The sequence below is a fragment of the Hyaena hyaena genome, unplaced genomic scaffold (assembly GCF_003009895.1).
Source record: "Hyaena hyaena isolate Hyena2069 unplaced genomic scaffold, ASM300989v1 scaffold_0, whole genome shotgun sequence".
Lineage (NCBI taxonomy): Eukaryota > Metazoa > Chordata > Mammalia > Carnivora > Hyaenidae > Hyaena > Hyaena hyaena.
The window spans coordinates 3,069,921-3,097,723 of NW_024080632.1; the positions used below are offsets into that span (position 1 = coordinate 3,069,921).

Sequence of the window (27,803 nt, forward strand, 5' to 3'; positions counted from 1 at the left end):
TTCTTATTTTAGCATCCATTTCCTTCTTTGCCCTCTTCCAGTTTGGAGCCCTTTTATTTGTCTGTTTGCTTCCACCAATAGTCTGTTGGATCCCGCAGCTAGGGGCTCCTTTTGGTTTTGTTCAGAACTGTACGCCCAATGTTTGGTCCACATAGTAGGTCTCCACATTTGTTAAACGTATGCCTTGGGAGCTCAATTCCGAGGGACCCAAGGCATCTAACGTTGTTTTCCCATAAAATCCCCTTCTTTGGAATTCCCCAGGCCAGGCTGGGCTTAGGCTGCAGTAACTTCACCGCCTGCTTTCTTCGGATCCCTCCCATTTCTTTTCCTTGGGGAAAAAGGCTCTTATGACCTCATAACACATTCTCCTGGGCAGCAGTGACCTCATCACTGCCTCTCGTCGCGTCACAAGTCCACCCGCAGCATCTTTCCTTCACCCCCCAAGCCCCCACCTTTCCCGGAGGCGTCCCCTCCACGCGTCTGGCCCCCGCGCCCAGCGCGCTACGTCACGTCCGCCCGCCCGCCCGCGCGGTGATGACGTCATGCACCAGGGCTGGCGTCACGTGCCCCCCCCACGCCGGGGGCGGGCCTTGAGGGCGGCGCTTCCGGTCGGTGGAGCCTGGCGGGCAGAGCAGCGGCCGTGGCTGAAGCGCGGGGATGGCGGGCGCCGGGAGCGAAGCCCGGTTTGCCGGGCTGTCGCTGGTGCAGCTCAACGAGCTGCTGGAGGACGAGGGGCAGTTGACGGAAATGGTGCAGAAGATGGAGGAGGTGGGCCGGGGCGAGCGGGGGCGGCGGGGCCTCGCGAGGGGCGCGCGGGGCCGGGGGCCCGAGGCGGGCTGGAGGGGGCCCGAGGCGCCGGCGATCGCGGTGCCTCTGGTTGGGTTGGGGAGACCGAGACGAGGAATGGAAGGGCTTGAGACGGCGTTGGGGCGGGGGGTGGGGGTGCCGAGATTGGGGCTGAGCGAGGGGAAAGCGCCCTGAGACCGCGCTCGGGGGCTGACCGGGTTCGGGGCGAGGTTGTGAGGTGCCGAGGCTCGGAAGACCGCCTGGATCAGAAAGCCTGGAATGGGCATCTGGGCGACCTCGGGGGCTGTGGTTCCGTCGGGTGGGACGAGGAGGGAATAGGGGAATGAGATGAGGTTGGCGAAGGTGGGGGGAAGGCAGTGGAGGATTAGGGGTGACCGAGACCGGACTGAGGGCTGGGGTTGGGGGGCTTGAGGAGGGGGTGGGGCGGTACAGGCGGGCCTTCGAATGGGTTTTCAGGGGCTCGGTGGACTAGCTGGATGGGAGCCTTAGGATTTGCTGTTTCCGGGGGTTGTAGATATTTGGGGAGTTTGTAGGGGCCTGAGGGTCTGTAGCTGATTCTGGACGGTGGTTTTGAGATGGACTTTAGCCTTGGGCCGAGTCTCCAGGGTGGAGAGGCACGAGACCACGGACTTGACCCCGTTAAAGTTTGAGGAGTCTGTGTGTTTGAGCGTTCCTGGGGCCCTGTGGGGGCTGCCTTCATCTGGAAGTGGCCTTGGGAGGGCCATCCTGGGGGGTTCTCCCTGGTCGTGGGGTGGGAGCAGGAATCCTTTTCTCCGTAGAGTTTCCCCTTTTTGTGGAAGAAGGGAACACGGGAATCTAGTATGGTGGCTTTGCCTCACAGTGGGGCAAAGTGAGAATTCCTGGAGCTGTTTTTGGGGAGAAGATAAACCAAGGTTTGGGGGGCTGACCGCCAGTCCCCACGCCTTTGATGGTTGAGGGCCTGCCCAGCCTCTGGAAGGCCTATGCCCACCCCCTTTCTGGTTATGTCACTCTGTCTCTTGTGACACACGACTTGCTCTCTGTGGTAACTGACTGCACGCTTGCATTTGCACTGTGAACTCTCCTCCCAAACTTTTGGGGGCTCTTTTCTCTGAACATCCCATCCTCCGGGCCTGGGTCTCCTCCAGGCAGGTGGCCCCGGGCTGATCCCAGCTCTCCCTGGCCGGTTTACCACTCCTACTTCTTTGTCTCCAAAGTCTGAGCCTTCCCACGCCTACGGGGCTGAGCCTCTGCCCCAGAAGGCTGAGTGGGGGCTTTTGGCTTTCTTTCCGAAGAGGGATTGTTAGCACTGAGCCAGCTTCCTTAAAAGGGGGCTTGTATGGAGGTTGCACATTCAAAATCACTGGAAAACCCTCAACAGATTATTGTCCCGGGCTACAGAGAGGCCACTGTAGTAAGATGGTATCAGTCTTTCCATTAATCCACCCCTTGTATTCACGGGCTTTGTAACTTGGCACATAGAACGTTGCCTGAGATGCAGTTTCCCTCATTTATGGTCTCCATGTGGCACTTTCCATTTCAGAGCATAATAAGTGACAAAATCCATCTTTCTTGACTGAAAGAGTCTCACGTCTCTAAAGAAATAAAATCTTTGCTTAGTTTCCCTGCTTCCCAGTTGCTGGGAGACCTTTTGTTGTCTGTCTTCAGGCATCTTTGTAGTTTAATAATAAGATGACAGGTATATTTTTCTGATGTGTGATACCACCCACAGACTATTCTGCCTGTTAGAACAGAATACTATAGTTTGGTTACACTGATTATATTCCTACGCTAATAGAAATAAACTGCCTTTTAGGGGAGGGGAGATTGTGGAGAGAGTCAAGTAATTCTCTCAACTCCGAAGCTATTGGGACACTTGTTTCCTCTGCCTAAGAAACTGGAGAGGATTACATAAAGGGAAAGGCAATTTTTTTTCTTTAAGTGAAGGTGACCGTCATACCAGAGTCCCCTGTACAAATGCTGACCACTGACTGACGGCCCTTGATTAAGCCGCATAGTTGAAGTTAAATTACTCAGCGGTAGTTATTCAGGGCGTAGTGCTTTTAAAACAAGGAAACTGAAGGAGAAGACCAAAATACCCTAGGCTGGGCAGCTCAGCTAGCTATAGTCACACTTAGCAGATCCTGTGTCCCTGGTCACATGTGGTATGTTTCTGTAGGAACGGGTGTAATGTGAACAGCTGAGATTTTGGCCATGGTCCTTTGACTCAGCCGTTAATGTTATGATTGGCCTGTTGGCTTATTTCCAGGGTTGTTGGGAGACACAGAAGAAAATATTCTGTGAATTGCCCACTCTCAACCAAATGGAACTTTCAGACTTTGGACTCCTACACTCCAGGCTGCACTTGGCCATTTCCCAGCTGTGTGATTTCAAGGAGGTTAATCCACCTCTCTGAGCATCTGTTAGAGAAGGCTAACCTGATCTTTATTTCATAGAGTTGATACGGGGATTATGCCAGATAGTGCATGTTAACACAGCATGTAGTTAGTGCTCAATAAAGAGTAATTGCAATTATTACTAATCATCCGGTTCTTCTTAGAAAGATTACTGCCCGTCATCAATACCAGGTCTTCCTGACAAGTTAATAGGGTCTTATTTCAAGAATATTAAGTAAATTTTTATTTGCCATTAGTTTAAGAAGCATTTTATTTTTCTATGGTCCAAATGATTATGTATCTCAGCAGGCCTGAGGATGAGACTGTAACTGGAACAGGCCTTTTCCCAGCATAGAATCTCTTAATCTGAACCAAAGGCTTTTTTTTTTTTAATTGGCAGAAGGAAGTGTTTTAAATTGTAGAGTAAGACTTCTTCAAGCCTGAGGGGATATTTTGTGGCCACCGGAAAGCGTGGCTAGGTTTTGAAGGCATTCACTGTTAGGTTTAAATACAGCTGTGTATTCTACTTCACTTACATTGTTTTAATTGTGGTGTGTGAGCTTTAGTGCAGCTCAAGACGTTAAAATCCTGTCGGAACTGTAGATGGTCTCCTCCTCGGTGCCCCTGGGTTTCTCTTTTCCCCGCTGGTCCCGTGCTTTATGCGGTTCCCTAAACCTAGTGCCTTCCCTAGTGATCTTTGCTCTTTGCTTTCGCTGTGGGCTGACGTTTCATATGCACACATCTTATTTTTATTTAAAGTTATTTTTACATGGCAGTGGAATGCGCCTTTCTCTCTCCGTCCACATTAACCCCGTTGGACTGACAGGGCACTCCCTTAAAAGGAACTGTCGCTTAGGGGATTAGGCAGCTAAACCGCACTCTTGGGTCCTGTCTCCCCGGGTGCTTTCTGAGGGAATGTCGATTCGTTGGTGCACCTAACTAAGGATTCAGATTCAGGATCTCTGTTCCTTTGGCAAGTGAGCATGCCCACATGCAGAAACACGGAGGGTCTGAAAAACAGATTGTTTTGTGGAAAGAGTCTGGTCTGGGAGAAGCTGTTTCCCTAAGGCGTGTTCTGGTGCGATTTGTGTGGGGCTGCAAAGCTGCTGCATGAATCATAATGGCTCATTGAAATGTACTGACCTTGCTTTAAACCGGGGACTGTTTCCTCAACACCGGGCTGAGCGCTGGTGGGACTGGTTTTTAGAAGTTAAGGTTTAAACGTGGTGAGCGTTTGCTGCTGGAGTCATTGGAGTGTGGTCCTTGTGTATACAGAGGCTTCAGACTTCTGTGTTTCAATCTTCTCTTCTGTGGACTATTTTCACTTTGAGTAAAAAAATTACTGTGCCTGGGAATGTTTTCTGAAATTCAGTTTTATCTGATCTTATTTTTTAAAGTTTGTTTATTTTGAGCAAAAGAAGGGGAAGGGACCGGGGGGAGGGGAGGGAGAGACCCCTCCCCCAAGCAGGCTCCCACTGTCCGTGCAGAGCCCCACACAGGGCTCGGGCACACGGACTGTGAGATCATGACTTGAGCTGAAACCAAGAGTTGGACGCTTAACCGACTGAGACACCCAGGAGCCCTTGATTTTTATTTTATTTTTTAAGGAGTCATTAAGATTTCGTGGAAAGGGTCACCTGGCTGGCCCAAGTCAGTAGAGCATGCGACTCCTGATCTTGGGGTCGTTTTTTCAAGTCCCACGTTGGGTATAGAGCTTACTAAAAAAAATATTTTTTTTCGTGGAAGGAGCATAGCCGAGAGTTGTGTGACCTTATTTCAGTTACTTGAACTGTCTCTGCTTCGGTTCCTCCAGTGTGAAGTGAGGGTACTCCCCACACCTGCCTTTGAGGAGTAGCAGGTGAAGGCAGTAAGTACCTTGGCACAGGGGGGCTTCGGTAGAGGCTAGCCCTCTTTCGTAAGAGAGTTCCAGAATTGTGACTTGGCTGGCTTAGGTGAAGTCTGATCTCTTGGGTCAGTTGCTCTCCACTTGTTTTGCGTTGATTAACAGCGTGGTGGGTGTGGTGCAGTACAGAACCGCCTTTTGATGCTATGGCAGGATCTTTGGCAAGTACTGTGTCTTCCCAATTGCAGTTTCTTCCTTGAAGACGAAGGGGCTAACGACGGTAACCTACTTCATAAGGGCTTGGGGTGGATTAAATGAGATAAGTACAGAGGATGCTTACTTTGGTACCTAACACAGTGAGCACTCGGGAGCTTGTTCTTATTATCTGTTATTGCAAAAACTAAAAGGTATCATATCCTTGTTGCCATTTCAAGAAGATGCCATTTCAATTTCACAGCTGTGGGGTGCTAACTGTAAGACATTTTAAGGATGGAAACCTGAATAGGGCATAATCCCTGTATTATAATTTGGGGAAGAAACCAAGCACACAGACCTTTACAGCCCAAGAGAGAGTAAGAGGTAGGGGGTTGGAGTTTGGGAAGATGAACAGCGTTCGGAGGATGGACGGTGGTGCTGGCGGCACAACAGGGTGGATGTACTTCAGCGTGGCTCTTGAGAATGGCATATTTTTAATTTATGTATGTTTTATCACATTTTTTAAAAAAATAGAGAGTAAGAAGGCAACATGTGAATTGTAAATGAGATTGAAGGTCAGATGAAGAGAGGCTCTCTGGCTAGATTAGTTACATTCCTGGTACAAGAGATGGACTTTGATAGGTGGGTAAGATTTAAGAACATAAATGATCAGATCCAGTAATACCTCTGAGAGGGTTTAGAGTAACGTCAGAGACCTCTGTCTGCCTGGGCCCCAGCTTTGGAAGTACACGCTCAGACTTCTTTGAAGTGAAAAGCCCTCTTTGCGCCCCCTCCTGAGCATGACAGCCCGTCCGCCCCCAACCACTGCCTTGAATTAGATATTTATTTCTCTGAGTAGGATTTTGAGAGAGAAGCATGGGCAGTCAGGAAGAAGTGACAGCAAGGGTACAGTCCCAGAGCAGGAAAGCACGGGACAGGCTTTCTGCCTGCTGAGCTACCATCTACTTGAGCTGGATCTGATCTGCATGTGAGCAGGGAGGTGATGGGGAGTGAGGCTGCATGTGAGTGGAAGGCTGTTAATTTGGTAGCCGTGAGTTTGTGTGACTTTCTGGAGTGGAAGAGCAATATGGTCAGAAGTACCTGTTAGTACGGTTAAGCGGTAGCAGAGAAGGGGCTTGGGGGCGGGGGGGGAAGGCTCACGCAAGGCCAGGGGGAAGTGGACGCTCAGGTGAGAAGAAGCTGGGGTTTCATCTGGGCTTCTGGGAGAGGGGACTCCAGCCTCCGCAGCTTTGCCTTCCACGTGTTCGCCCCGCCCCGTGTCACAGGCACGCAGTCTCTTAGACTCTTTGTGTACCTCTTCTGTGGCCCTTGTCACACATTTTTTTAAGTCATTTGCTTCCTCATGGCTCCATTTTGTCACATTTGTCTTTGTGTCCTTGGCGTGTAGGTACTGCTGAGAGAGGGGAGGTCACTGGCTTTGAGTGGAGCTGAGTAGGAGTGCAGTGGGAGGGGAGACAGCTCACCGAGAACCCCAGAGTGAGGGATGGGCAGGGGGTGGGGGCATGCAGGCAGGTGGAAACCCGGTTCCGGAGCTCAGTGGAACAGTCAGCTGAGATACAGATTTGGTGGCCAGCTTCCTTCAAGAGGAAAATAAAAGTTTAAAGGCCGCTGGGAGTAATTAGTGGGTTGGCAGGAGGAAAGAGGTGCCATCGAAGCACAGGGAGAAATGAGTCTGGTATTTTCCAGACAAGCCGACATCCTGTTCTAGTGCTTGTACTGTATCAGACTAGTCGAAAGAGGAACCTGGATGTAGACTGAACTGTTTGAGCATCATGTGTCCTGTCCAGAACTGATGTTCTCTCGAGCTAAGCCAACTTTGTTGTTTATAGAAGGTCCTGACTTCTGATGGTTCACAGTATAACCGTTCGACTTCATGATGGTGCAGAGTGCAAAAATGATACACATTCAGTAGAAACTGCACTTGGAATTTTGAATTTGTCTTGTCCTGGTTTAGCGATCTGTGGTCCCATCTTTTCATGATGCTGAGCAGTGGCCGCGGTCAGCCATGTGGTCGGGAAGATCAACAAAGTGGTAAATGGACAGCCACCTGTACCCAGACAGCCATTCGGTTTGTCACTTTCAGTACAGTAGTCAATTGCATGAGCTGTTTAGCATCTCATCATAAAACAAGCTTGGTGTGGGGGTGTCTGTTGGCTCGGGCTGTAGAGCATGGGACTCTTTTTTTTCTTTTTAAGATTTTTTTTTTTTATGTTTATTTACTTTTGAGAGAGAGTGCAAGCGCGGAAGGGGCAGAGAGTGAGAGAGAATTGGAAGCAGGCACCAGGCTCTCAGCTGTCAGCACAGAGCCCGATGCGGGGCTCGAACCCACGAACCTTAAGATCATGACCTGAGTTGACGTCAGACGCTTAACCAACTGAGCCACCCAGGTGCCCCATGTAGAGCATGGGACTCTTAATCTCAAGGTTGTGAGTTCAAGCCCCATGTTGGGCATGGAGCCTAGTTACAATGAAAAAAAATCTTTGTGGTAGAGGATTTTGCCCAATTGGAGGCTTATATCAGTGTTCTGAGTGTTTAAGTTGGGCCAAGCTAAGCTATGATTGCCAGGTTAGGTGTATTGCATTAAAAAAAAATTTTTTTTTAATGTTTTATTTCTGAGAGAGAGAGAGACCGCGTGAGCAGGGGAGGGTCAGAGAGAGGGAGATACAGAATCTGAAGCAGGCTCCAAGCTAGCTGTCAGCACAGAACCAGATGTGGGGCCTGAACCCACGAACCATGAGATCATGACCGGAGCTGAAGTTAGACACTTAACCGACTGAGCCACCCAGGCGCCCCGTGTATTGAATTTTTGATTTAGAGATATTTTTTATTAAATTTCTTAGGTGTTTTTATTTATTTTTGAGGCAGAGCGTGAGCAGGAGAAGGGCAAAGAGGAGACACAGAATCTGAAGCAGGTTCCAGGCTCTGAGGTGCCTGCGCAGAGCCCAACATGGGGCTCGAACCCACCAACCGTGAGATCATGACGTGAGCCCAAGTTGGATACTTAACCAATCGAGCCACCCAGGCGCCCCCGACTTAGCGATATTTTTTATGATGGTTTTTTGGGACGTGACCCCATTGTAAATTAAGATCTGTATTTGGCTTTTATCACAGTATCTGTAGCAGAATGTTGCTGTGGGGGTGAGCCGAGTGTGCGGTGTAGGGTTTTCTGTAACAACCTGTGTGTCCGCCACTGTTTACGTATATAATCCCTGGCTCTCAGAACACACTGAGACTGGAGTTTTTGCTGGCTTACTTCCTCCCTCTGCTCTGTGGGGTTTTTGGATTCCACAAAGACTGTCTTATTCAAGAAAACTTACCTTACCCAGTGGTAGAAAGGCAAAGGAAAGTTCTTTGCAGAATTTCTTCCGCAGGAAGAATGCAAGCAGAGAGAAAGGTGTAGCTTTGTCACGGTCATGTTGCAGTATGTCAAGAGAAAACTTTTGAAATCATTCCTCCTGGAACTGTGAGGACTATTATTCACTACTGTGCCCAAGAGCGCATGTGAGGAGCAGATACTGGAGTAGCTGGTTCTGTTACAGGCAGTGTCGTAGTTAATGTTTCTTTCAAATCAGATCTGTCATGATCACCAGAGGTGGAGCCACCAGGAATGGCACCTGGAGGTTATGTCCATATCTGTTGCCTAGTGCCTGGGTTGGCAGAGGGACAGAGGAAGTGCTAATTAGCGTTTGCCATCAGACGGCAGCTGTCATTAGTGTGAACACAGCTGAGGTCAAGCAGGGTTATTCATTACTCAACTTTTATGGAGCACTTTAGGGATAGGAAACCACGTAGTTTTCCTCTTTCAGGATCGCGCAGGCGCAGGTATACAGAATGTCGGAGGTGTGAAACCGTAGTGCAGGGGGCGCCCTAGCGCGGGAGGGGATGCAGCAAGCCTTTGCAGGGCTGGGGGAGACGACCAGTGTGCTGCGATTCAAAGGAAGAGTTAAGCAGGTAGTGAGGGAGAAGGGCTTCCCGGCAGGGGGGTGGACAGCAGGAACAGAGACAGGAAAAGCCTAGAGAGAAGTGCAGAGGAACATTCCAGCCTTGCTGGAGAGACGAGGAAGGGGCCGGAGAGGCAGGCGGAGAGACCAGATGGCCTGATCCTCTGGGCGGAGGGAGCCACCTGCGAGTGCTGCGGTCACAGTTGTGACTTAACATGGGTGGTTCAGGCAGTCCTGGGGGATTGGGGGATGGATGTGAGGGATGGATTTAAGGAGATAAGACCGGAAAGCAGGGAGATCTGTCGGAAGGCTGGGAAAGATGGTTGATTAAAAAATCTTTGGGCAGCAGAAATCCCGGACCTGGAGGCTCACAAGGCTCCTCGCAGGGCCTGTTGAGTCTTGTTTTGTACACCGTTCAGCTAGAAACACGCTAGGTTTTGTCTGTCAGTGGCAGATTTTTAAAGGCTGTAGGGAAAAACGAATAGAGCCAGTAACACCATCCGGAAATAAATGATAGAGAAAGAGGAAGCAAAAGTTATAAAAAGCCTCACAAAAAAAGTAAGGTCTGCTCTTAGGCATAGTGATTAAAGAGGGGATCTGGAGGGCTTCTGGTGGCTCCGTCAGTTGAGCATCCTGATTCTCAATTTCTGCTCGCTCCAGTCATGATCCAGGGTCCTGGGATCTGAGCCCACTAGCTTGCATCCTTTCTTTAAAAAAAAAAAAGGGGGGGGGGAGGGAGGGGGATTTGGGTTTCTGGGAAACCCTGAGCATTACCCTTCCTAAATGCCAGTTTCCTCATCTTTAAAATGGGCATATTATAAGAATGGCCTTACAAGTCGTTCAGAAGGCTAAACAGGTGATGATTCTAAACTGAGGAATACGGTGCCGGTGCCGTGGCAGTAATAGAAGTTCGGGCAGTTTTAATGAAGTGGTCGGGGCTGTTTGGTTTAGGGTAGCATTTCCCTTAGTGGTCCTCGGGGCCCTGCTTCTGTCAGTGGTGATTACGGTAAAAGGAGCTCCATGGTAAAGAAATTTGGGAAACCAGTGGTTAAAAGGGATTTTGTTTGGGACGCTTGGGTGGCTCAGTCGGTTAAGTCCGACGTCGGCTCAGGTCATGATCTCGCGGTTCGTGGGTTCGAGCCCCGCGTCGGGCTCTGCGCTGACAGCTCAGAGCCTGGAGCCTGCTTCGGATTCTGTGTCTCCCTCTCTCTCTGACCCTCCCCTGCTCACGCTGTGTCTCTCTCTCTCAGAAATAAATAAAATATTAACAAAAAAAACTTAAGGGGCGCCTGGGTGGCTTAGTCGGTTAAGCGTCCGACTTTCGCTTAGGTCATGATCTCGCGGTTCGTGGGTTCGAGCCCCGCGTCGGGCTCTGTGCTGACTGCCAGCTCAGAGCCTGGAGCCTGTTTCAGATTCTGTGTCTCCCTCTCTCTCTGACCCTCCCCTGCTCATGCTGTCTCTCTCTCTCTCTCTCCTAGAAATAAATAAAACATTAAAAAAAAATTTTTTTTAAAATAAAAAAAAAACTTAAAAAAAGGGATTTTGTTTCGTTTTGCCTTGTTTGGCCCTTACTGTTAGGGTGTGTGGTGAAGCACCAGAGGGCAGACATTGCAGCATTTCCCAGGCTTACTTGATCCTAGAACTCGAGGGACTAGCTTCCCTGGGGTGTGCTTTAGCAGATGCTCTTTCAGGGGACGAATGTGCCATCTGCATCCATAGCCCACGGGTACCGGTGCTTCACAGACAGGATGGTAGTTACTTGGTATTCACACGGCCAGCTCTCGGTCATCCAAGGCACCTGCGTTCACGTACTCTGGTTAAGAATGCAGGGAACATAGAGTATTTGTTTTGAGTATATGGTGTTTCAGATTTCTGATTCCAACTGATCAAATCTTTAAAAATATTTTTACATGTTTATTACAGAAAAATTCAAAAATGAAAAACATCATCACATGTGATACCAGCACCCAGAAATGAACACTGTTAACATTTTGTGTTCTTCCCCCTCCCCCCCAATGTTTTTCCCACACTGGGATCATTCTGTATATCGAGTTTCTATTCTGGGTGTGCGCATTTTAGCCTAAAGTTATACTTGGGCATTTTCTTATTTTTATATCATTTTTTTTCTTTTTAAGTAGTCTCTACACCCTGTATGGGGCTTGAACTCAGGTGTATTGGGCTTGAACTCCTGACTTTGAGATCAAGAGCTGCACGCTCTACCAATCGAGCCATTCAAGCGCCCTGATTTTCTTATTTTTTATCAGAATATTCTTACCTGGGGGCACCTGGGTGGCTCAGTTCGTTAAGCATCCAGCTCCATTTGAGCTCAGGTCATGATCTCACCGTTCATGAGTTCGAGCCCCGCATTGGGCTCTGTGCTGGCAGCATGGAGCCTGCTTGGGATCCTCTCTCTCCCTCGCTGCCCCTCCCCTGCTCAGGCCTGTGTTCTCTCAAAATAAATAAGTAAACTTAAAAAAGAAGAATATTCTCCTGGCAGTGTTTTTAGTGGCTGCATGATATTTTATCATAATTTATAATAAATGTCATAATTGTTGTGACCATCCCCATATTATTGGATTTTTTTTGCTATCATAAATTGTGATTAACATATTTGAACATAAATCTATTAAAACATCAAAAAAAATTTTAGATGACTAAGTTTTAAGCATCTAGGCAGTTTTGTGTGTGTGTGTGTGTGTGTGTGTGATTTTTTTTTTTTTTTTTTTAGTGAGAACATCAAATTCCCTATACCAGATAAAATTGCAGGTATTTTCTGTTATGAAATATAAATAGAATAATGTAGGGGTAACTGGTGATTCTTTGACTAATCCCTTTCTTTACCCACAGACTAAAAATATCCCACTATTAGAATAGCATTTTCTCATAATACAAGATGATAATTTCAGTCATGTGAGAGTAGGTTTTATCCATTAAACTGAATTCTTGAGTCAGGTGTTGGAAAGTTATGTCCTGATGTATTTCAAATGTAAAAGCTGTAGTCTTAATACATGTAATTCAGGATCCACCTTGTTAGGCATTTTCTTGTTTTGCATCTGTGTAAAGACTGTCCCAGAAAATTCTACGTGCATTTCTTATAAATTGTGGTTAAAAGGAAATAGAAAAGGTAGGGGAACCCTTTGCACTTATTAAACAAATGATTGCTTTGGTGGTTTGTCTTGCCCAGGAACTGCTAATAAGAAAAGCAGAGTTTGGGGGCGCCTGGGTGGCTTAGTCGGTTAGGCGTCCGACTTTCGCTTAGGTCATGATCTCGCGGTTAGTGGGTTCGGGCCCCGCGTCGGGCTCTGTGCTGACTGCCAGCTCAGAGCCTGGAGCCTGTTTCAGTCTGTGACTCCCTCTCTCTCTGACCCTCCCCTGCTCACGCTATCTCTCTCTCTCTCCTAGAAATAAATAAAACATAAAAAAAAAAAAAAGCAGAGTTTATAAATCTTCTCTCTTCAATAGGCTCTCTCTTTTTTTTTTTTTTTTTTTTAAAAGTTTATTTCTAGGAGACAGAGAGCGTGAGCAGGGGAGGGTCAGAGAGAGAGGGAGATACAGACTCTGAAACAGGCTCCAGGCTCTGAGCTGGCAGTCAGCACAGAGCCTGACGCGGGGCTCGAACCCACGAACCGCGAGATCATGACCTAAGCGAAAGTCGGACGCTTAACCGACTAAGCCACCCAGGCGCCCCCATAGGCTCTCTCTTTTTGAGGAAGAGAGGAGTGATCTGGATTTCAAATCCAGCAGAAGCTATTAATTGACCTCCTCTGCTTCACCAGAGTGCTCCCATAGTTATGATTCCCACCATCCGATACAGTGATTGACGTCCCCACCTCTATAATGGTGATCGGGTTTCTGGAGGTTTCTGCCTCCACTGTAGTTGAGTACTTAGAGTCAAGGACCTGTCCATTCTGGTTTCTGTTACAGTAATTATTTCATTAACTACTGTGGCAAGAGCCATAAGTGAAAGGACCGGGAGGGAAGACTGAACTGAGTGCTTTGGAAAGAGTTAATGGAAACCAACTTGTTGGTGAGTTAGGTGTGGCCCAGGCTGGGGGAAAACAGGAATTCCAGGGTTCTGCTCTCAGCTTGCTTGTCTGGTGTCCCGAAAGCCTCCACATCAAAGGATGTGGTCTGGATGAAGAACTTTTGAAACTTGAGTTAGTGGACCCTTTGTCCAAGAAGAGACCTTTCCCTTAAATGAAGAAATGGACAGATGTAGATCTTTAACATTTTGTGTGTGTGGTGATTTCTCACTAACCAAGCTGCCCAGCTGAGCAGCAGCAGCTAATGGGTTCTGACCATGCGGAGGGCCGCTTCTCAGTAGCTTCCCGGGCTCACCTGCTGAGACTCTGATTCGCTAGGACCAGGCCTTTGAGGAGAAGAGGGACAGAGGCAGTTAACGTTGTGATCAGTTTGGGGCTCCTGTCGTGCCTTCTGTTCCTCCCTCCTCTCCCCGGAGTCCTCAGGAGTTAGAAGGTCAGTGGTACTAGGAAGTAACATTCTCTAGCCTGTGAGAGTTACCACAACCCATCGCACCCATTATTGTATTTATTATTGACATCATAATCCACATAAGTCCACAAAGTGGGAGATTCCCCCCCCCTTGCAAATATTAGGAAATACTCTTCCAGGGGAAAGAACAACAAAAGGGCCCTGGTATGTTGAGAACTAGAAAATTACCAAATTATGTTTCTCTGAGACCTTTAATTCTTCTTTTTATTATTGAGACAGAAACCGAGCATGAGTGGGGGAGGGACAGAGAGAGAGGAAGACACAGAATCAGAAGCAGACTCCAGGCTCTGAGCCGTCAGCACAGAGCTCGTCCGATGCGGGGACTCGAACCCACGAACCACGAGATCATGACCTGAGCTGAAGTCAGATGCTTAACCGACTGAGGCGCCCAGGCGCCCCAAGTCCATTTATTTTCAGACCTAGCTCTTTGCACGTCTGTGGTAGTTGCACTGAAAGTGAACGACGTACTAATTTTTAAGATGCAAGACGGCTCCATATGGAAAGAATCTTTCCAGTCTCTATCCCATTGCCTGCTACTTTCTGAGGGCAGCAGGTTTCATCTCCACAAGGATTTTGAGGTCTTCAATCAAAAATAGCAATCTTTATTAATCTAGTATGTTCTGCGTTGAGTGGGTTGTTTTGGGGGAACATTTGATAAGCGTCTGATAAACTTCTTTTCCCGAGTGGGCCGTAGCCTTGGAGATGGCTTCACACAGCCCACGAGGTAGCTGTGTTTTAGAACAGTTTCATAACGCTCTACAGTCCTTTCACTGTATTTTTGAGTTTTCAGGTCTCTTTAATTTTGTGAACATGTTAAGCGGTCCACCTCTTCACCTGTTAAGTTGTTTTCGCTTTGGGCTTGAATTAAGCCGCATCTGCAGCACACCTCTGGGATATCATAGGCTTGGATTGCAGCCTTCACCTGAAAGCCTGCCTTTAGTGGGAAGATTGCGGGGAGAGGAGTTGGTCACTGGCAAGGTCTTCACTGAATAGAAGGTGAACTAGGGCTTTCTAATAACTGTTGATATTAAAGCCCAGGCTCAGATTGCATGTGACCTTGGTGATATATACCCTAAAATTAATTGGTGAGCTTAGATCACGGGTAGTAGAGTTAAAGGAGAGATTAACCTGGGTGAACGCATGCCAGCCTCTTGGTCATCTGACCTGACGTTTCTACTGGTAGGAAAGTTCAGGGGCTGAAATCTGTTTTGTTCCTCATCTTTATATTATGGACAGCTTTCAATTTAATTTTATCTGGAGAGGAAAGTATGAAAACAATTTCCCACCAAAAGGAGCCAGCTTTTCTTCAAGAAGGGCTGGTCCAGGTCAGGGGCGGCAAATGAACAGATGGATCTGGGCCCCCTCGGTCTGCAGGGCTGGGGGCTGGCAGACCTCTGGGGTGTGTTAGCTTGAGACCCAGCTCGAAGGGTCTCCCACCAGCCATGGACATGTTGAGCATCAGAAAGATTACAAACTGCAATTGATTGAAACACATAAAAAACACAAATCTATGGGGCGCCTGGATGGCTCAGTTGGTTGGATGTCTGACTTTTTTTTCTTTTGCTTCTTTAAATTCAAGTGAGTTAGCATACAGTGTAGTCTTGGCTGCAGGAGTAAAACCCAGTGACTCATTTCTTACCTATGACCCCCACTGCCCCCCACTTAATGCCCATCTCCCATTTAACCCTTCCACCCCCCACTCCAGCAACCCTTAGTTTGTGCTCTGTGCTTGAAAGTCTTTTATTGGTGAACCTCGATGGCTCGGTCAGTTGAGCATCTGACTTTGGCTCAGGTCATGATCTCATAGTTTGTGGGTTCGAGCCTGCTTGGGATTCTGTGTCTCCCTCTCTCTTTGCACCTCTCCTGCTTGGGCCCTGTCTGTCCTCTCTCTCAAAAATAAATAAAAACAAACAAAAAGAGTCCCTTAGGGTTTGTCTCCCTCTCGGTTTTTTATCTTATTTTTCCTTCCCTTCCCCTATGTTCATCTGTTGCATTTCTCAAATTCTACATACAAGGGAAATCATAGGATATCTGTCTTTGACTGACTTATTTTTGCTTAGCAGAATACCCTCCAGTCCCATCCGTGTTGTTGCAAGTGGCAAGATTTCATTTCTTTTATTGCCAAGTAGTATTCCATTGTGTGTATTTATACCACATCTTCTTAATCCATTCGTTAGTTGATGGGCATTTGGCTCTTTCCATACTGTGTTGATAGCGCTGCTGTAAACATTGGGGTGCACGTGCCCCTTGAAATCAGCATTCTTGTAACTTTTGGGTAAATTTCTAGTAGTGTAATTGCTGTGTTGTAGGATCGTTCTATTTTAGTTTTCTGAAGAACCCCCATACTGTTTTCCAGAGTGGCTGCCCCAGTTTGCACTTCCACCAATAGTGCCAGAAGGTTCTCCTTTCTCCACATTCTTGCCAACATCTGTTGTTTCCGGAGTTGTTAATTTTAGCCACTCTGACAGGTGTGAGGGGGGTATCTCCTTGGGGTTCTGATTTGTATTTCCCTGATGGTGAGTGATGTTGAGCATCTTGGTTGGACACCCGACTCTTGATTGCCACTCAGGTCATGATCTCACAGTTCGTGAGTTTGAGCCCCGTGTGTCAGGCTCTGTGCGGATAGTGTGGCGCCTCCTTGGGAGTCTCTCTTCCCTCTCTGTTGCTTCCCTGCTGCTCTCTCTCTGTCTCTCCCTCTCTCTCTCAAAAATAAACCTATTTGTGTGTGTGTGTGTGTGTGTGTGTGTGTAATCTGTTACGTAATGATGACGCTCCCCGAAAAAGCTTATTAGTCATTTTCAGAGGTTGCTTGATCATTAACTCAGTCTTCTCAAAGTTAGTGTAAAGCCGGGGTGGAGGGTTGGTGGAAAGAGTTCTCCTGCTTTTCCCGTATAAACAATTTCAGATAACCAACGAGGCAGAAGCTCATTATAAGAGGAATTCAAGCCAACATGTGCAGAAGTCGAAATTAGAATATTGTTAATTTTAGCAAGGATGTTTAAATTAGTATGTTGTTGATTTTTAGTAAGGGCGATTATGGCATTGTAGTTGTAAAGTTCCTCCCCATTAAAGATACACGTTAAAGCTTTTAAGGGTGAAATGATAGGATGCCTGAAATTTGCTTTAAAATACTTCGGGGGAGGGGGAATCTTCAGGGGAAAAAAGTGAGGGATATCTTGAAGCAGGATTGGCTAATGTCCACCAGTTGCTGAGCCCTGGAGAATGTGCACAGATTCTTTATTCTCTCTCTATCCTTTTCCTTTGTGTTTGAAAATATTCTCAGTAAAAAGGTAAATAAAAGCTAGAAATTGAAATCTAGATGACTCCTGGAACTTGAAAATGGAGAGATGATAGACGGGTTCTATGCAGTGGACCGTAGACGCTGTGGCATAATTCGGGGCACAATCCTGTAGAAGACACACTTGGGAGACCCAGTATCTTAACATTTAACTTCTTGGCTCTACGGTTACTGATACTCTGGACCCTGGTGGTCTCTTAACTTCCCTGAAGTTGTATTTCTTTCCCGGGGCAAATTGGCACCCCCACTTCCTGCTGCTAGAGGATTAAATGGAGATAATGCATGGAGAGAAGGTGGCACAGTGCCGAGCATGCAGTAAGTGCTCCATAAATGTTAAGTCCTGTTGAAACCTGCAGGGTGCTGACAGAGTGAAGTTTTCACATCACCAGGAACTTCTCTTATTTAAATTTTTAAGTTCCCCTCTATTTGGATTCCCCCCACCCTTTTTCTCTCTTAAGCCTTTTATTTGAAAAGCAAATGCAGTCTGTGTTCAGGGCTGTGGTACGAGGGGCCTGGCTCCCCCCTGGAGTTGGGCAGTGTGATGCTCACAAGGCCTACCTACACTCAGGGCTATGGGGACAGAATGTTCTGGTTCTGGTCTCCCTGGAGCCCCGAGGTAGAGGTGCTTCATAAGTGTTTCTTGAATGAATGAATGAATGAATGAAACAACCAACTGACCATCGTGGTGGAGCATTTCACTGTGGCTGTTAGGAGCTGTCCTTGAGGTACTGAAGCTGGAGTGTCTTTTAAAAAGAGTGTAAATTCTAGTGGCTTTCGGGCTGTCACATCGGAACACTGCTCTCACATTCTGACCTCTTCTCCAAGAGGAAGAGGGCGGAATTTCAGCTGAAGGGAAGGAGTTGTGTGAAGCCAGCCGCCTCCATGTGTATTCCGTGCTGCATGGCCCTCCGCAGAGCAGTCTGAAGTTTTCCGCTGTGCCCTGTAAAGCGTCTGCTTTGGAAAACCTCCTCCGCACACTCAAAACTTGAACCGCACGCTGGCTGGTGGGGCGCAGGCAGTCTCCCCAGCCTGGCCCAGCGCCTCTTGTTTGTGACCGTAGCGTGTGTCACCCAGAGGGGAGTTGATGTAGGGTTTCTTCCTTACCGGCTCGATTTTCTACTACGCTTCCCCAACCCAAGTTCAGAAAGAATGGTCGGGGCGTCTGTGGGGTCTCGGTTGGTTACGGGTCTGACTCTTGATTTCACCTCAGGTCATGATCTCACGGTTCATGGGATGGAGCCTCTGCACTTAGCACAGAGCCTGCTTGAGATTCTCCTCTCTCTCTCTCTCTCTCTCTCAAAATAATAATAATAGCATGCATTTGAGGTAGCATGTGCATGCTAACAACTTCACGTATTATGTGAGCATTGCAAGAGATCAAGTGGTCTTTACATGTCTTCCTGAACAAAGCACGTATAAAATACCTTGTTTTCTCTGTGTGTGTGTGTGTGTGTGTGTGTGTGTGTCTATGTGGTTGATGGTCCTTTGTTTTTTTTTTTTTTATTGAAGTGTAACTGACATGTCCCGTTAGTCTCCAGTGTGCTACATAGTGATTTGACAGTTCTCTAGAATATTCACTGGCCGCCACGATTAGTGTAGCTCCTGCCTGTCCCCACCCCATGTTGTTATAATATTATCGACTGTGTTCCCTGCGCTGTGCTTGTCCTCTCCATGACTGACTTATTTTATACCTGGATGATTAATCTCCTAATCCCCTTCCCCTGTTCTTGAAACAGCTTATGTTTTCTACAGCCTCTGCTCTTTCAGTTCTAATATCTAACAGGCTGTAGTCAATGATGCTTTTTCGTAAACTTATACATGTTGTAGTAAATCAAGCACCATGTCCAAGTAGAAAGAGGGAAGTTAAAAACATTCAGATGTTGCTGTCGTCACTTCAGGGTGACCATTCTCTCAGGCGGCTCCTGGATAGACAGATGGGCAGAACGGACTGTATAAATGGGGTCCTGCTCTAAATGCCACAGTCCTGCATCTCGTTTTTCTTTGGTTATGAGCAGAAAAGGAAACTGAAGTAACCCTGAGTGCGCAGTTTAAAATCTTCTTACCACAGACAGATTATTTCCTGAAAAGATCTCTCTATGGTTAAGAAAAGGGATCATGAGAGCCATCAGGAGGTTGGCAGTACTGTTCCAGTTTCAGGCGTCTGCGCCCCAAAATATGTGGGCCTTGCGAGCGTTCTCCGAGTTGCGGTTCAGATTCGGTCACAGATGCTGAGGCTGGAGTTGGTCTTACAGGACGTGGAGAGCTGGGCCATGTGTCGCCCCGAGTGGCTGCCACTCGGACCTGCTAAGCCTGCGTGGTGTGCACCATCCCCATGGGCAGGGCTGCACCCCCACCCCCGGGCACGCTCTGGCCTGCTCTCCCAGCTCCGCTTTGCTTTGCAAATGATGGAACAAGACTGGCAGTTCCCCTCCCGTATTCACTTGGTGCAGTGGAAAGGAGTATTAAGGAGGAAAAATGTCTTTTTCAGCGTCTAATGTAGCATCATCAGAGGTGTGTTCTGGGACGCACAGAAGTGTTGGAATCCAGGCCGTCGTCCCCACCACCGCTGTCCACTGCAGAGTGCTGTAGGTGTGCCCTGGATGGCCACTTAGAACTTACCAGTACTTCTGTAAAAACATCTGCGGCGCACCTGGGGGCTCAGTCGGTTAAGCGTCCAACTTCGGCTCAGGTCACGGTCTCACTGTTCATGACCTCGAGTCCCACATTCGGCTCTCTGCTGACCGCTCAGAGCCTGGAGCCTGCTTCCGATTCTGTGTCTCCCTCTCTCTCTGTCCCTTCCCTGCTCACACTCTGTCTCCTTCTGTCTCTCAAAAATAACCAAACATTAAAAACATCTGAATCCCCAGAGGATATAAAAAAAAAAATTACAGGCTGCTTCTGAGGGCTGTCAGTTGCAGCTTTATTTGGCTGTTTTGGTGGCTGGTGGCTTAAACTTTGCCCTAATGCCTCCTGTGCAAACAGACTGCCTTTGGATTATGGCCTGTGCTGCCTTTGTGCTGCTCTCTTCTAGGACTTTCTGATATGCAGGAGACGTGATTTCGACCTGATTTAGACCCTAGGAGAATAAGATTTCTTTGGAGATTGGTTATACGCTGAGACTGAAGCAGTAGCACTTAGCTGTGTGTTGGAACCCCCCGTGGAGCTTGGGAAACACTCCTGGGCCCCTCCTGGAGAGTCTGGCCGGTCCAGGGTTGGTCTGGGCACTGGGACACACCGACACCCCTCCCTCAGGTAGTTGTAAGGTCTGGCCGAAGTCCAGGCCTACTGCTGTAGAGTGATCCTTCGCCAGCACGCCAGGTTTAGATGCTTCATTGGACACCAGTCCTTTCCAGGGGACCCTCTGGAGACCTGTGCTCACAGCGGGGCCTTGAGTGTGGACAGAAATCTTGCTTCGGCATAAACCTTAGATCCAGTGTGAGACCCCTGCAGACGTGGTCTCGAAGGACTTGATCAAGGGAGCCTGTCTCCATAAAGGATTTTGGGGCATTTGTTGTCCGATCCGGGCGTGCTCAGTTCTGTTCCATTTATGTCACCTGGGTGTATGTGACGAAGAGAGTGCCCTTCCTCTTCTCCGTCCTCCCTGCCTGGCAAGTAAGAGTTGCTTAGTAAATGTTTATTGAACAAAGAATTAAGACAGAATGATGGTGGGCTGGCGGGGAGCCGGATGAGATGGGGTGGGGTGTAAAACTCATCAGCAGTTTGTTGATTTTTAACTAAACTTGGAATCTTGAGGTAACTAGATGCACAAGCGGTTGTCAGGAGGAACCGGGATCCCGCCTGCCTCTCACCCACTCCCCGCAGCGGGAACCCCTTGCAGAACCCTGCCCTCCCCTCCCAGGACGGGAAGAGCGGAGCACCCCCGTCCCCACGAGCCTCCTTCCCACCACTCGCCCCCAGCCACTCCCCTGTCTCCCGTTTCTGTGACTCTGGCGTGTCGAAAGTGTCCTACACCCCGACTCGTAGAGCGTGTGGCCCCCTGGGCTCAGCAGGATTCCCTGGAGCTTCATCGTGTGTCAGGCTTTGTCCGTGTTAAGGCGGAGTGTTCCTCGGCAGGGACACCGCGCACTCTGTTCCGCCACCCACCCAGAGCGACAGCTGCGTTGCTTCGGGTTCTTGGCTGTTACAAATAAAGCCATATTGAACATTCACGTGCAGGTTTTGCGTGGAGAGAAGTTTTTATTTTCCCGGGGCGAATGCCCAGGAGTACAGTTTCTGGGGTGTGTGGTAGTTGCACATTTAGTTTTAAAAGAAATTGCTGAGCTCTCTTCCAGAGTAGCTGTACGATGGCTTGCGTGTGTTGTGTGTTCTTTCCAGTGGCTTAACAATTGCAGGAGCTTGGGACACACCTGCACAGGGCAGGGAGCTGCTGCATGCCGGGAGGTGGCGGCCCTTCCAGAACCCTGTTTACATAGGGCCCCGAGTTCTCCAGCAGCAGGAGATCAGAGTATGGCTGCTGCATTGACTTTGTGGTGTTGACCTAGAGGCTCAATTTTCTATTTTAATTTAAATCCTTAATTTAAATTCTATCTTAAGCCGAGGGGAATCTTTAGGGCCCCCCAGGCCCAGCTCCTGGGTGCAGAGATTCAGGTTCTGTCTGCTGTAGGGAGCCCTCCCGGCCAGGCCTGGGGGTGCGTGTGCGAGGAGCTGGGCTGGCGCCCTGGGTGGGCGTGGCCAGCACGGAGGCAGTGCGGTGGGAAATCTGCACCTAGACTCTTGGGAGGAAGGAAGTTGCGGCGAAAATAGCCTGGGCGGGGCGGCAGCACGTACCAAGGGGAGAACGAGATAAGTGGAGGCTGTTGCAGGAAAGCTACGAGAACATGAAAACGCGGCACGATGGGGAAGGACTCTGCACTGTGGGAACTTTGGATCCAGACAGTGAGGCTGCTGTGGGCAGATGGGGCCGCGGAGGCCTGTCACTCGCCAGTATGGATGGTGCCTCATGGGTGTGGGTTTGGGGGTTTTCTTTAAACATAGCTTGGCTAAGTTTTAATAGGAATTCCTTATCCTCAGGCCTTCCATTTCCTCGTCCCCCCCTGGGGTCTGGGCACGTGGGCTTCTCTACCTCCCAGATAGCCCCCTGGCCCCCGCTCTGGGTCGGGTGCTGGGAGCTGGGAGGACTCTGGCCTTCCCCTCAGTCGAGGAGGAGCGGGAGGTGGGGCGGGAGAAAGAACAGGGTCATTGCAAATGGAATTCTTTCCCGGGGGTGTCAGGCTTCCCGTGTTTGATCCCTAAGCCTGGTGACTGAGCCTGAATTGACACCCTGCCAACTGATCCTCCTCTGTTAAAAGTGAGTCTTTAACTTCCTCTGGAGCAGCAGAAACTGGTTTTGAACAAATCTAGCCCTAAATCTTTACAGCTGTTTATTCTTGGAGGCACGATGGCGGCAGTAAGGAACCGCCGTCACAGTGTGGCTATTGAAGCAAAAAGCCTTGACAAGTCACAAGACAAAGCCCGGCTGCAAATGGTTGGAAAAGAAGCGGCTCTGCTCTTTAAGAACAGAGAGCTGTGTCCAAACTAGAAAGCCGGAGGGGCTGGAGCCTGCGCTGGGAGCGGCCGCACATGCGGTCCCAGCCTGGTGACCAGCCAGACGGAAGCAGATGTGGTGGCTCCTGGGGGTGGGGCCCGGGAACCAGCACTTGCTTCTCACCGTCCTGTGTTCCCTGCAGGCGCAGAACGTGCAGCTTAACAAAGAAATGACGCTCGCCAGCAACCGGAGCCTGGCAGAAGGAAACCTCCTGTACCAGCCCCGGCTGGACGCCCTGAAAGCATGTTTGACCCAAAAATACCAGGAACTCCAGGTTCTCTTTGAAGCCTATCAGATAAAGAAGACCAAATTAGGTAACTTTTTCAGGGTGATCTTCCAAGAATAAAGAGTTGAGGGAAGGACACATTTTCAAACTGTTAGATTACCGGGAAAGAAGTATTATTATGGAAAATTTTCAGATTAAGACTGTGGTTAATGCCACAAAGAAAAAGTTTACAATCATTTCACCTATTTGGAAAAGAGACTTAACCACTTAAATTTTTTTAAATGTTTATTTTTGAGAGAGAGAGGTGATTAGGGGACAGGCAGAGAGAGAGGGAGACAGAATCTTTTTAAAAAATTTTTTTTTTTTATGTTTATTTCTGAGGGGGAGAGAGAGAGAGAGAGACAGTGTGAGCAGGGGAGGGTCAGAGAGAGAGGGAGACACAGAATCCGAAGCAGGCTCCAGGCTCTGAGCTGTCAGCACAGAACCCGACGTGGGACTCAAACCCACGAACTGTGAGATCATGACCTGAGCCGAAGTCGGACGCTTAAGTGACTGAGCCCTCCAGGTGACCTGAGACTTAACCACTTTTTAAACAAATTTCACCTTCTCCAAATAGGGCAGAAAAAGGTAACTTTCTTAATCTTATTTAACAGACACTTATCCTGTGGTCCTCAAAGATTGTGTTGAGAAATCTCTATCATGGGAACATGGCTTTTTAAAAATTTTTTTAAATTTATTTTTATTTTTTAATATTTCTTTTTGAGAGCGCGAGAGACAGGGTGAGCAGGGGAGGAGCAGGTCTCAAACCCCCAGAACTGTGAGATCATGACCTGAGCTGAAGTCAGATACTTAATCGACTGAGTCACCCAGGTGCCCCTCTTTTTTTTTTTTTTTTAATGTTCATTTTTGAGAGACAGAGCACGAGCCGGGGGGGGGTGGGGGGGGACAGAGAGAGGGAGGGAGGGAGACAGAATCAGAAGCAGGCTCCAGGCTCTGAGCTGTCAGCATAGAGCCCTGGGGCTCAAACTCACAATGAGATATGACCTGAGCCAAAGTCAGACACTTAACCGACTGAGCCACCCAGGTGCCCCGGGAACATTTCATTTTAATGTCACACTTAAATCAGCAGTTGTTATGAAGAGCTGTAGGAGCTCTGCGTTGAGTCCTAGTGCTTGGGGTGGCTTTTAAAGGGGCTGAGATGAAGAAAGGGTTAAGAACCCAGCCCTTCCCTGAGGTGGACATGACCTCTGATCCTGAGACTCCCTCTCACCGTCTGCGCAAGTGCAGCGAAAACTTGGTGCGCACCCGCCAGAGCGAGTCCAGGTGGTATCCGACGTGGGCAAGGAGCCTTGCCCTTGCCGGGAGGAGTGTAAATTGGGAAAAACCACCTTGAGGGAAACGTCGTTCAGCAAAACCTGAACGAGATGTGTGCTCACTCTGCCACCCATCCAGGCTGCCCCCAGGTCCGCCCCCGGCAGTGATGGGCATCCGTGTCTGTCCACGGGGGTGGGGACAAGGGCGTTCGTGTGTAGTTTTCTTCTTAATAGCCGAACTTGGGAACATCTGAATGGCCGTGTACAGAATGATGGGGAAGTAAGTTGTGATAGCCACACAGTGGACGCTGAAAGGAGCGAGGAGATCTCAGAGACAAGGTGCCGAGTGGAAGGGACCAGCATGGAGTACATGCGTGCGACCTGCTTACCTGACGTTCCGAACCGGGGCCGCCTCTGGGACTGGGCCCCGGGAGCCTTTGCTGATGTTCTGCATCCTGATCTGGGTGGTGGCTGGGGCTTTATACATCTGTAAAAATGCGGGTCCTAGGCTTCAGTTACGTGTACTGTATAAGTTCTCGAAACCACAAAGGAAAGCTGCGTGGGTGACTAGTGGTGCACCGTGTGCTGGGTAAGAGCCCTCTGTGGGCCCGACGGGGACGTGCGGCCCCAAGGCTCCCCTGCTTTTGTCCTCTGTGCTCCTTCCTCCCTTGGATTTTAAGGCCTTGACCTTTCTGGAAAGCCAGGTGTCGGTGGTGTGACTCTCCCATTGCCTTTTCAGTTAAGGTGCTCTCTTTCTTTGGAAGGTGGGTGGCGGGGAGTCTGGGGGAGTGCGTGGGTCCCGAGTGCCCACCCCCTTGCCCCTCATCGCATGTCTTGCTTCCTCCAGATAAACAGTCAAGCAGCGCTTCCTTGGAGACCCTGCTGGCGCTGCTTCAGGCAGAAGGAGCCAAGATTGAGGAGGACACTGAGGTAGAGCAGCTTGTGTGGGGGGTGGGGGGGGCAGTGCCCTGGGGCATGGTTACTGGGTGGGTCCCCTTTGGGCTGGTTCCTCCAGGGATGGCAAGTGCCGCACCTCGGTGGCCAGGAGGGTCTGGTCCTCAGGTGAGGGGGGCACGCCCTGCTGGGAATCTGCGCCGCGGCCGCCAGTGGCTCTGAACTGGGGGGCAGGGCAGAGCTTGGGAGATGCGGCCAGTTTGAGCACTGGAGGCGTGGGCCTCCCTAAGTGATAAGGCGATGAGTCAAGGTCAAAAGCTGTGTGGTGTAGCGAGCTGGGGCGGGTGGCATGTTGCTGAGTTAGGCCACGTGGTTGAAGTAACCCCTGGGCATGGGCAGGGGCCGGGTGGACGTGAGCACGTCTCCTGCTGACTGTGTGTGTACGGGTGGGTCTGTCAGGGTGCAGTCAGTGGAGGAAGGGACTCCGGGTGGCTTAGTGAGTGGGTACGGTGGCTTTCTCCGGGCCAGGAGACCCCACAGCTCAGCGCTGCTGGGAGGCCCCCTTCATCTAAGGCTGGCTCTCCCTAAGGCCCTGCCTTGTCCAGCTTGTGGGGCAGGTGGTCAGGACCAGCCACCTCTGTCCCCTTTTCTCTGCTGGGGGTTGGGGGCTTCTCCGAGGTCAGCCAAGGTCTGCAACATGGAGCACGTGGTGGCTGGGGTTGCGTGGGGTACAGGTGATGGAAGCCGGGTGGGGTGGTGGTGAGGGGAGTTCCTTCCCTTAAGGGCTGAACTATCCCTATAATGAGTTTCTCTTGCTGCTTCCAGAACATGGCAGAGAAGTTTCTCGACGGAGAGCTTCCTCTGGACTCCTTCATCGATGTCTATCAGAGCAGGCGGAAACTGGCCCACACACGAAGAGTGAAAATCGAGAAGCTCCAGGAGCTGGTGCTGAAGGGACAGAGACTTCCGCAGGCCTCGGTGCCGGCCCCGCTGCCCCCCAGGGTGCCCGAGCCGGCGCCCGCTGCCCCCCTGCCCTACCCTACCTCGGAGGCCAGCGGGCCCCCCTCTGTGCTACCTCGGCGCATCCCCCCGCCGCCTCCCCCAGTGCCTGCAGGACGCTTGGCCACACCGTTTACCGCCGCCATGGGCTCAGGACAGGCCCTTCCGTACCCCGGATCACAGTGCCCTCCCCTGCCCCCCCGCGTGGGCCTACCCCCCCAGCAAGGATTCTCCGCACAGTTCATGTCTCCGTACCCGCCCGCTCTCCCCCAGAGACCCCCACCCCGGCTGCCGCCGCACCAGCCGGGCTTCATCCTCCAGTGAGCGGCCTCGCCCTCCTGGGAGCCTGCCCCTGCTGGCCAGGGCCCTGCGCACAGGCTGCGAGCACGGGGGCTGCGGCCCTGGGCCCGCGCGCCCATCGGACTGTAGAACTCTAGGTCGCTGGTAAGTAGACATAGACCCCGGTTTTGCACCCAGGTGGTTGTGCGCGCAGGGCCCCACCCCGGTGTCCCCACGGCCACAATGGTTTGTCCTCGGTATGATTTCTAGGTCCTGTAGTGTTGGTGGACTCGTGAGTCTGGGGGCAAAGCCTCCCTCCCTTCCCACTTAGAATCGTGGTCCTCTTGTGGCTTTATTTAATAAGCATGCTTGGTCATTCCTGCTCCGTGCGCAAGACAGCGCCGTGTGGCCCAGCCCGCCACCGTCCCTGGTCAGGGTCTGTCAGGTGGGCCCGCCTGGAAGGTGCTTTCTGAATCGGCGGGTGGGGGTTGCCAGTCCTCCCCACCCCCCCCCCCAAACCTGGATGCTTCAAAGCCACATGCAGAGTTTGCACTTGGCCCACTGCCAGGTCCGGAGGCTGGGCACGTCGCAGCCGGGGGACACTGGTCCGAGCTGGACTTTGCACAGCAGACGCCGTCCTCGGCTCTTCCTCTCTCCCCCGCCTCGGGCCAGCCCCTGTGGGTTTCTATGAAAAAATACTCCCCCAATATTTTTACTATGTCTGTAATTTGTTTTATATGGGGAAAGAAAACTTTTTTGACACAAGACCATTCAGGGAAACTTTATAAAAATGCACATAATTGTTTTGAACAGATTGAAGTACAGAAGCGAATGCAATTTCCTTTCTCACAAGCTGTGTATGGTCACACCTGTGGGTGCCTGTGCTGTGCCTTAGTTTCCCCTGGTGCCAATGAGGGACCATCCATGGCTCCCTTGCAGGCCCACAGGCTGGGCAGGCCGAGAGGTGGCTCTCACCAGTGGCTCTGTGTTCCCAGAGGGGCTTGTTCAAGTCAATTGTGTTGCAGGTAGAATTCTGTCCCATCTTGAACCAGGATATTCGTAGCCGGTATTCTCGGCCTTGGCTCGGGGCTCGGTGCGGGAGCGAGGGAGGCCGGCGGCACGTCCCCGTGCGATGGAGAAAGCCAGCACCAGGATCGGCAGACGCTCTGGGACCAACCCCCGCTCTTCCTGTCCCGGTGACAGAATTGAGGCAGTGCTCAAAGGGGGGGGTCTGTCCCAGCAGGCCACGGGGGAGGCCACCACCTTCGTCTTCAGTTAGCCTGTGGTTCTCCCAGACTGGAGCCCCACTGTGTCCTAGCTGGACGGGACGGCGTGCCTGCCGTGATCAGGGCCCTCCCCTCCTCTCCCCAGGAGCCGCGCCGCCTACCCCAGGTCGGTGGGGGGCTGCCCCCAAGCCCACGTGGGTTGTAGCCAAGGGTGTGTACTCAGTGTCAATGTGGTGAAGGGCCGCCAGGCTGGTCTCGCTGCGGGCCCAGGCCTGAGCTGGGGTTGTAAAGCTGTAGGACCCTTTTTAATAAATAGAGAATTAACAACA

The 27,803-nt window shown here is 50.2% G+C and overlaps 1 protein-coding gene across 3 annotated transcripts; it reads left to right on the forward strand.

Moving 5' to 3' along the window:
• Nucleotides 1-607: 607 nt before the first annotated feature.
• Nucleotides 608-27,803, forward strand: VPS37B (VPS37B subunit of ESCRT-I). 3 transcript variants are annotated; one of them, XM_039252274.1, is made up of 4 exons: nt 608-768; nt 22,680-22,851; nt 24,924-25,006; nt 25,796-27,803. In XM_039252274.1, exons 1-4 carry the CDS (start codon nt 658-660, stop codon nt 26,291-26,293), a joined length of 864 nt encoding a protein of 287 aa, XP_039108205.1. In that variant the 5' UTR covers nt 608-657; the 3' UTR covers nt 26,294-27,803. The 3 variants fall into 3 exon arrangements, with proteins under 3 accessions (XP_039108205.1, XP_039108288.1, XP_039108363.1); XM_039252357.1 differs by lacking the exon at nt 608-768 and adding an exon at nt 21,744-21,945; XM_039252432.1 differs by lacking the exon at nt 608-768 and adding an exon at nt 21,744-21,936.

Excerpts from the sequence above, each read along its gene's own strand:
- VPS37B (XM_039252274.1), top strand. The coding sequence starts at position 658 with ATGGCGGGCGCCGGGAGCGAAGCCCGGTTTGCCGGGCTGTCGCTGGTG. Across the intron at positions 769-22,679 it reads TGGTGCAGAAGATGGAGGAG|GCGCAGAACGTGCAGCTTAA; the intron begins GTGGGCCGGGGC and ends TGTTCCCTGCAG. Across the intron at positions 22,852-24,923 it reads GATAAAGAAGACCAAATTAG|ATAAACAGTCAAGCAGCGCT; the intron begins GTAACTTTTTCA and ends TGCTTCCTCCAG.